The sequence below is a fragment of the Cebus imitator genome, unplaced genomic scaffold, assembly GCF_001604975.1.
Source record: "Cebus imitator isolate Cc_AM_T3 unplaced genomic scaffold, Cebus_imitator-1.0 Scaffold14, whole genome shotgun sequence".
Lineage (NCBI taxonomy): Eukaryota > Metazoa > Chordata > Mammalia > Primates > Cebidae > Cebus > Cebus imitator.
Window position 1 is genome coordinate 6,694,071 of NW_016107329.1, and position 9,127 is coordinate 6,703,197.

Consider the following 9,127-nt stretch of genomic DNA (forward strand, 5'->3'; position numbering starts at 1 on the left):
CGCCCAGCCAATCATGGTGATTTTTAAAAAATTAATTTTTCCCTTACACTTTAAAAACTCCCACCTATGTATAAAACAAACTGCCTCACTACAATAACACTGCTGTTCTTCCAAGTATTCCTCTTGAGCCACTCACCAGCCCTCCCTCACCATCCTCACCCTGACCACCCTTTCCCTTCTGCCCAGCACCCAAGAGCAGGGATCACACTGTGGGGTGATGAGCAATGGTGCAGTGTCGCCTGGTCTTCTGATATTAGGATGTGGCTTTGGAGAAGGCTGCTAGGATGCATGTGCACACTACATCAGGGGACTGGGATGCATTGATGACAGAGAGGATTTCCTGTAGTACTCCATGAGTGGGGTGGTTTGAGTGTGGTAGGCTTGCAGGCAGATTTTCAAGGCTTTCTCATTATCATTTGATCAATGAATCAAGGGTTCCCTGGTGATATTATCTTTCATGGGCTCCTTTGAGGGGTTGAAGTCTTCATGGTAGGAATGGCCACTCTTGGGGTGAATCAGCCTTCCTGTGATTCTTCCAATCAGCAGAGAGTCTGGGATGCTGAATTCAATCACAGAATCAAGTTTCTCTTTCCTCTTTTTCATGAGGTCATCAAGCATTTCTGCCTGCCTCTCAGTACAAGGGAAGCCATCCAGAAGAAAACCACTTTTGCACCATCTCCAAATTCTTCTAAATGAGGTCCACTACCATTTCATCACTCACCAGTTTCTCAGTACCCATAGTTGTCTTCAGCTTTTTTTCCTAGCTCTGAGCCAGAAGCCGCCATGGCCCTGAGCATGTCCCCAGCAGCCAAATGGCAGACATAGAAGTTTTCAGCCAATCTGGGTTCCTGGGTGCCTGGGTGCCTGGGTGCCTTTACCAGCCCCAGCAGCATGGCCCGGATGCCTTTAGGATACTCGGGTTGCTGCTGGCCCACTGGGAGTCATGTCTACTGAAGTCTCTCACTGCCACCCACTCACACACCTCACAGGTCCAGTGCTTCCCAGGCCATCCGTCATTATCTTTTAATAGCTTGATTTTAATAAGTCTTGATAGGAATCTTTTTGTATTTACCTTCCTTGGAGTTTACTGAATTTTTTAGATGTATAAATTTATGACTTTCTTCAACATTGGAAAGAGTTTGGCCATTGTTTCTCCAGATTTTCTCTCTCTTCTCCTGTGACTCTCATAATGCATATGTTTGTCTGCTTAATGTATCCTGGGGGGGTCTCTTATAATTTGTTCACTTTTCGTTATTCTTTTTTATTTTAGCTTTATTTTTAGAGCCATTTTAGATTCACAGAAGAATTGAGAGGAAGGTACAGAGATATCTCATATTTCCTACAGGTGCATATCCTCCCCCATTATCGCAATTCCCCACCAGGGTGGTACATTTGTTACAACTGATAAACCTACACTAATATATCATTATCATCTAGAATCCATGGCTTACATTAGGGTTCACCTTAGTGTTGTACTTTCTACAGGTTAGCGCAAATATATAATGGTATGTATCTATCATGGTAGCATCAGAGTATTTTCACTGCCCTAAAAATTCTCTGTGCTTCGCTCCAACTACTTATCCCTTTCCCCCTCTCATTCCCTGGAAATGACTGCTTTTTTAAAAAAAAAAGTCTCTATAGTTTTAACTTTTCTAGAGTGCCCTGCAGTTGGACTTGCATGATATGTAACATTTTCCCAGTCTCTAGCCTTAGGACACACCCTTTACTCCAGTAGTGACATAACACACCCGTGAGAGACATCCGGGGAATGTAAAGTATGAATTTACAGGTAAGGAGTGCTTCTGCTCTCTTAATGGGTTTTGATGTCCAAACGCACCTACGTTGTAGTAGTCCCCCACGTGCTTACTCACTCATGGCTACTGTCTTCTCTCTGTCCCTTTCATCTCACCCTCAAGCCCAGTGGCCTCCTTGTCACTCCCCAAGTGACTTTCGACGGTAATGAAGGATAATTATCAGTGAACTGAACAGAAACCACTGAAACTCAAATATCATAGATCATTGTTACAAAGTTCCTTGACCCTTCTTAGTAAAGGTTGTTGTGTCTTAGTCACTTTCTTCTTTCTTCCTTAGGCTCCCTTCTGTTGCTACATTTGGGGCGAGAAATGGAGACATTGCTTCCTCCTGAAACCTTGAGCCAAACTCTTTACATACTCCTTCCTTTCTGGGAAACAAAGGAAAATCTCTACTAGTGTGTTATTCAGAGAAATTTTGCCCACCTCTGGCTTCAATCTCTCCCATCCAGACCAGGCTTTATTATGAAATAGCCGTAATACAGACTAATACAGGGAAAACTCAGACATTCATATAAAGGGTTAGCTCTCAGGTTCTTGTATCTGATATATTAACCCAGGTTAATATATAAGTGATGGCAAAGAAGCCAATGTAGTAATGTGACTTGTTTTCTTTCTTTTTTTTTTTTTTAAGATGGAATTATCTTCTAAGTTTCAGAGGTAGCTTAACAACTAAATGGGGATGAAAACTGCTTTTCTTGGTTTCTTTTCTTTTAAATGATTCTCTTCGTTGCAGGATCTTACACATTTATTCCATGGCTTCTCAGCTTTAAAAGGGGAAGTGCCCTAGAAGAAAAAGAGAATAAAATATTGGTCAAAGAAACTGGTTACTTTTTTATATATGGTCAGGTAGGTTCAAACCCTAATTCTGCTTTTACTGTCCAAAGCCTCCTATTTTGTGTTCATTTCTGACAAAGTGTTTTGGTTTGTTTCTCAGGTTTTATACACTGATAAGACCTATTCCATGGGACATCTAATTCAGAGGAAAAAAGTCCATGTCTTTGGAGATGAATTGAGTCTGGTGACTTTGTTTCGATGTATTCAAAACATGCCTGAAACACAACCCAATAATTCCTGCTATTCAGCTGGTAAATAATATTTCTCAGACCTTGCAAATTGTGAAATGAAGAGAATTTGATGAAAACTCTGACGTGCAGAATGCAAAAATGAAAGGATGGTGCCCTAAAATACAAATAGACAGACATTCCTCAATATATTGTGTTTTCAGAATCTTGAATGATAAGCTAGTCTGTTTTAATTGAAAAAAGATGGAATTATTACTAATAGTTTTACCATTTTGTGTACATTTAGGAAGAGTAGTAACTTCCTAGCATTCTACATTGAGAAAAATTCTAGTGTATTTTCTTCAATCCTTAATAACAGCAATAATAGTATCTAACAAGGACAGAGTGATTACCACTTGCCAGGCACTCTTTCCTGCATTTTATATATGTGTACTTATTTAATCTTCCCATTTAAGGGAGTCAGAATCTAGACACAGAGAGGTAACATAACTTGTCCCGGGTTACACAGCTACTAATTTTTAGACTTAGTTTAGACCAGCTGGTCTGGCTCCACACTGGGAACAATGAAAACTCTTCTTGCATGCTGTGAAGGAAAGGCCCCTGGCTGGGTTTGAGGGCAAAGGAAAGTTGTATAATGGCTTCTTTCTCATACAGGTGACATTTTGTGTCAGTGGACACCCGACAGGTGACTTAGGAATGTGAAAGTGTAGGCGCAAATCTGCTTTTACACTCAGGAGCAGTGAGAAGCAGAGAGCAGGGCAGGTCTTGTAAATTTCAGGTCTGTTTCCGCTGTAATTGTCAACATTTCCTTCATTTTATTTTTCAAGGGTGATTTCAAATTAATCGAGGCTGGTTTTAAAGAAAAATATTTACTTCAAAGACATTTATTTTCTCTGGTTAATTTTGTAAAATCTAGAACCCTGAGGAATAGCATTCAGTTATCATGAATGTCTGTGTGACACACAGGAACAGAGACTGGCTATGCATTTTGAAATACTGTGTTTCAAAAGCGTTTACAAACAAATGCCCAATAAGTCAGTCAGAAACTAAGGAAAGCCGAGTGCGGTGGCTCTCACCTGTAATCCCAGCACTTTGAGAGGCCAAGGCGGGTGGATCACGAGATCATGAGTTCAAGACCAGCCTGGCCAAGATGGTGAAACCCCATCTTTACTAAAAATACAGTTAGCCAGGCATGGTGGTGGGTGCCTGTAATCCCAGCTACTCGGGAGGCTGAGGCAGAGAATAGATTAAACCCGGGAGGCAGAGGTTACAGTGAGCCCAGATAGCAGCACTGCACTCCAGCCTGGGCAACAGAGTGAGGCTCCATCTCAGAAAAAAAAAAAAAAAAAAGGAAAAGAAACTAAGGAAAATAATTCCTAATAATGGAAATGATGTCATTCTGGATCTGCAAACACAAACTGCACTGGTGCGGGGTATAAGGAAGTTTACTAAATTAGAATTCCCTAATTTTCATAAAGAAATGTTTCCCTTCATCCAGTGCTGACTAGTAATTTGGAGTTGCAAAATATTTATAAATGGTGAGACTACTCCAATCTGTTATTTATTTATATTCATTAGTACTAAAAATTTTACAAGTAACTCTTTAAAACATTTTTCTAATCATCTGCTCCTCTTAGCACTTACTTACTGTTAGAGGACTCTGCTAGATTTCTTACGGTGTCTTACTTTTTAAGAATAATTCACTTGACTTTAAAGATATTTTTCATTACTAGTAGCTTAGTGTTGTATATGAGTACCATCTTCTAGGAAGTTTCAGGTTTGCAATTTTAATCTGTTTTAGGGCAAATTTATTTACAGCTATTTAAAACCACACATTAGAGTATAAGTGCATGTTTCCATAGTAACCCCAAAAAATTTAAATAGCCAACTTAAGTTCAACATAATACCGAAGAACCACTTTTATATACAAAGCTGAATTTTATTCCTTATTCTATTTATAAAATGTTTTTTAGAAAAAGTTATACGTGATTGCTGTAACCTGGAAGAACTGAAATAGCCACTAACTTAGAGTTAAAATGTTAAACAGGCTCTATAGTTGTTCACACCCACCTAATCTTTAGAGTTAATATTATTTAATGCTTTGTGAGCTGCGGTCTTTGTCAAAATGTTAAGTCATTTCCAATCTCTAAAATAATGACAAGTTATTCAACAAATAAATCTCAGTCTTTTTATTATTGCTACTTAAGTTAGTCCTGAAATGTTTTGTCAATTCTAGAAAGTGTACACATAACTTTTAATAAGTCCTAAAAACTTTCTTTCATTTGTAGTCTGTCTTTGCCTATTACAAAAAAGCACGCCCAGTGGGGACAGACATTTTGTTATCCTTGATCACGACTCCATGTTTGTCTAGAAGGGTACCTGGTACATAGTAAGTGTTCAATAAACTCCCCCTGGCTGTTGCCAAAGTAAATCTGCATGCTTTGGGCTTTAGGTTAGAATAGGCATGAACATACATATGTTTATATAGGTATATTTTCACTATGCTAATGAAGCAATGCAGTTATTCTAAAAATTATTAGCCATAAGTATTGACAATTCAGATGACAGTTATTTTGCTAGTTTCTTTACTTCTTCTCTTCCCCTTGTTCCTCCTCTTTCTTCTCCCTCATATTTTTCTATTGAAATAGTGCCAAGAATTACCTGATATATTCAGTGTAGTCACTGAATGTATTTTTTTTTACTAATTTATAGATTCATTCGTCCTTGTAAATTAGTTGCACACAGAGTTATTTGTCATTATTAAGTGCTAATTACATTGTTGTTTTTGATTACTAAGACAAACATGATCATCTAAGAAAACAAAACATAAAAGATTGTGAAAAGTAATCCAGATAATGCTTAAACCCATAGTCTGGACTCTGAAGAAAAACTATATTAACAAATGTGGCATGTTAAGAAATGGTGTCTTGTTTTTTCACTTTTTAATATTTATGCTTTTTATATGTATGTTTAAAAATATGATTAGGAATATCTATATGTGTGTGTATGTTTGTACTTTTACACATTTTTATTTAAAATTATTATAAAAAACTTTTCCTGTCAACAAAATTAAACAAAACTCACCTCTAATCATTTAATATTCAATCAAGAGATGTGCTATCATTTACTTAATTGTTTAAAAAGTCATATATTGAGCTTCTTTTGGGGCACTCCATTTTATACAGAGTAGATGATAAATGCATTTATATCTATTATAACTCCTTTTGCTTGTTTATTCTAAATACTTTTAGGCTAAAATAATTATACAGGTCTAGAAGTCCATTGGTGTATTTTGAAGTATGAATGCCTATGTTAACATTTTTTACAAAACAAAATAGTATTATTTAAGGTTCTTTTATTTTCTGTTGTATAACCCCTTATAGTTCTTGTACATAATTTTTCCCCAGGCATAGCAAAACTAGAAGAAGGTGATGAACTCCAACTTGCAATACCACGAGAAAATGCACAAATATTACTGGATGGAGATGCCACATTTTTTGGTGCATTCAAACTGCTGTGACCTACTTACACCATGTCTGCGCTATTTTCCTCCCTTTCTCTGTACCTCTGAGAGGAAAGAATCTAACTGGAAATACCAAAAAGAAAAAAAAAGTAGTCACCATAGCCTTTTCTGTGAGCTATTTGTTTTGGTTTGCTGAAACTAATCCAAAACAGGAAATTTAACAGACAACCACAGCCAAAGAGTGTCATGTGAATTACAAGAAATAGAGCCCATTTAGGGAAAGATAGAACTAGAAAGGCTTTTCACTATAATTCCATGTTGAACAATTTAGTCATAGCTTCTTATCTTGGAGGAAGGATGCAACTCAAAGGGGCAGTAAGAAGTTTGTAAAATGTGGCACCCATAATTTACTATGGAACAAGTGCCCACATCTCTAGGACATTAAGACATTTGTGAGAAATCTCAGGATTCATCTTCTGTTTTTATGTTAAATGCACCCCTCCTTTTCAGTTAACATTGCAAAAAGTAAAAAATAAAAATTTTAGAAATCTTACATTTGACACATGAAAAAATAACTAAAAGTTTAAATTTAAATGTGAAACAATTTGGCTGAAAATGGTATCCATATACTATTTAAGTCTTTTATGGTTATTTCGAGTATGCAATTTTTATCTCTAATATAATATATTACCCAGACATTTTTCACAGGAGAGAGAGAATATCCTCATTTGTTTATACTCATGTGTATTTTCTGTAGTGAATTTCAGAAAGTTTTAATGTCAGGTAATAATAACTTATGCATATAAAGCACTGATTGAAAAGTAACTATAATTGTTCATCGTCAAAAACATAATCTCCAACAGAAGTTACTGTATACATTTATATTAATGTAATATAATTTCCCTTTATTTCTTGTTCTTCTGTTTCAAACTGCTGCTATTGTAGTTTACATATCCCAATCTTTAAAAATATTCCTCTTATTAGCTTTAAATTCACTTTATAGATGTTGAGTTTTAATTGAAATTCTTGGTGTCCTGAACTATGTCACATACCATGTGCTCCTTATATGTATGGTGATATCCCAAAAAACATCATCCCAGCTTTCATTTTATAAAATACCATACTTGAGAATGCTGTAATACTTATCTTTTATAACATGTTTTTTTTTTTTTTTGCTTTGCTCATCTTTTACATCAACAGTTTAAAGTGTTTACTTCATATAACAGTTTACATCATTCAACAGTTTATTAAACAGTAGATGGAAAAATAGATGCCAGTCTATGAAAATATTCCCATCTATATAAAAATACTTATCAAGGCCATACTTTTCAAAACAAAGAAAACAATTTAAATTTTATGTTTAAAACCTAAACTTTACACTTAAACTTTGTTTAAACTTTAAACTTAAACTTTGCTTAAATATGTGGTTCCTGTAATTTTGACTTCAGTAAGTTCGGATAAAATATATTTTGCAATTCATTCTGTTTTACATTATAATTTAAAAAGAAGAAGCAGTAAGTGGGGTCAGAGTTTCAATGCTAGGAGTGGTGGTTCATGATTTCTCTAACGTTGCTGCTAATGTGGATTAACAAATAAAAACATTCATTGCCTTTTGCCTCATTGTCTGACTGAGTTTGACTAGAAACACCCACCTTTTGAATTCTCACTGTATAATTAAATGTTATTTTTTAAATCAGGTGAAACATGATAAATTAATTGGTGTTAGGATATGATAGTTTGGAAATGTGAATATTTTCCATACCCAAAAAAGGATCTGTTCATATCTGTATCTATCTAACTACCTAATTTTAAATTATTTAGGAGACATTGGTTATGTTATTACCTTTAGAGTTTATCCAACAGTATGGCATATTTTGTGAGATTTTTAGTACAATATTAACTATATATTATTGGTGTAATATCAAGTATTAATATATATACTTATAATATTAAGTAGATATATAATTGAGAAAAGTTAATATCAGGCCAAGTATTCTCCTCCTGAGGGGCTAAGAGGTGGTAAAACTCCACCAGGACAAGCATCTTGTAGGGATCACAAAAGGCATCACTGAGGGCAATCTTGTTGGCAGCAATCTCTTATCACAACTTGGGCCCAACCCCCACTCTGCTGTAATTAGAAGGTTGTATTAGTCCATTTTCACACTGCCGATAAAGACATACTCGATATCGGGTAATTTATAAAGAAAAAGAGATTTAATGGACTCACAGATCCACATAGCTGGGGAGACCTCACAGTCATGGTGGAAGGCGAAAGGCACATCTTACGTGGTAGTAGGCGAGGAGTAAATGGGAACCAAGTGGAAGAGGAAACCCCTTATAAAACCATCAGATCTTGTGAGACTTATTCACTACCACAAGAACAGCATGGGGGAAACCATTCCCATGATTCAATTATCTCCCACCAGGTCCCTCCCACAACACATGGGAATTATGGGAGTTAAAATTCAAGATGAGATTTGGGTGGGGTCACAGTCAAACCATATCAAAGATGCAATGGGGAATTCATAATCCTCACCATTTGAGATCTGATGATGGTGATGAGAGGAAAACAACAGGTGGGATTATAGATGTAAGAAAAGGGAGGAAATTCTTTACCATTGAGTTAATCACTTTACATGTTTTTAAAGTTTGACTTTTTGTTTTGAAATAATTTCAGACTTTGAAAACTATAAGAAAGACAAGTTTAATGAAACCCCTTATATTCCCAATGTTAACATCTTAACAGTACAAGAGTAAAAGTCAAGACATTAACATTAATACAGCAACTAATGCATAGGCCCTGTGAACACTGACCGCAAACTAAGTTA

General features: G+C 35.9%; 1 protein-coding gene and 1 pseudogene across 1 annotated transcript in view; one reads left to right on the top strand and one right to left on the bottom strand.

The window, feature by feature from the left end:
* Positions 1–7,914, top strand: part of TNFSF13B (TNF superfamily member 13b) — a 36,900-nt gene extending 28,986 nt beyond the window's left edge. The window contains exons 4-6 of the mRNA XM_017501727.2: positions 2,548–2,660; positions 2,749–2,899; positions 6,244–7,914. Of these exons, the coding sequence (XP_017357216.1) occupies positions 2,548–2,660; positions 2,749–2,899; positions 6,244–6,356 (377 nt within the window). The 3' untranslated portion in view covers positions 6,357–7,914. The remainder of the gene's footprint in view (positions 1–2,547; positions 2,661–2,748; positions 2,900–6,243) is intronic.
* On the bottom strand, positions 242–4,163 carry LOC108284832 (annotated as a pseudogene).
* Positions 7,915–9,127: the final 1,213 nt, after the last annotated feature.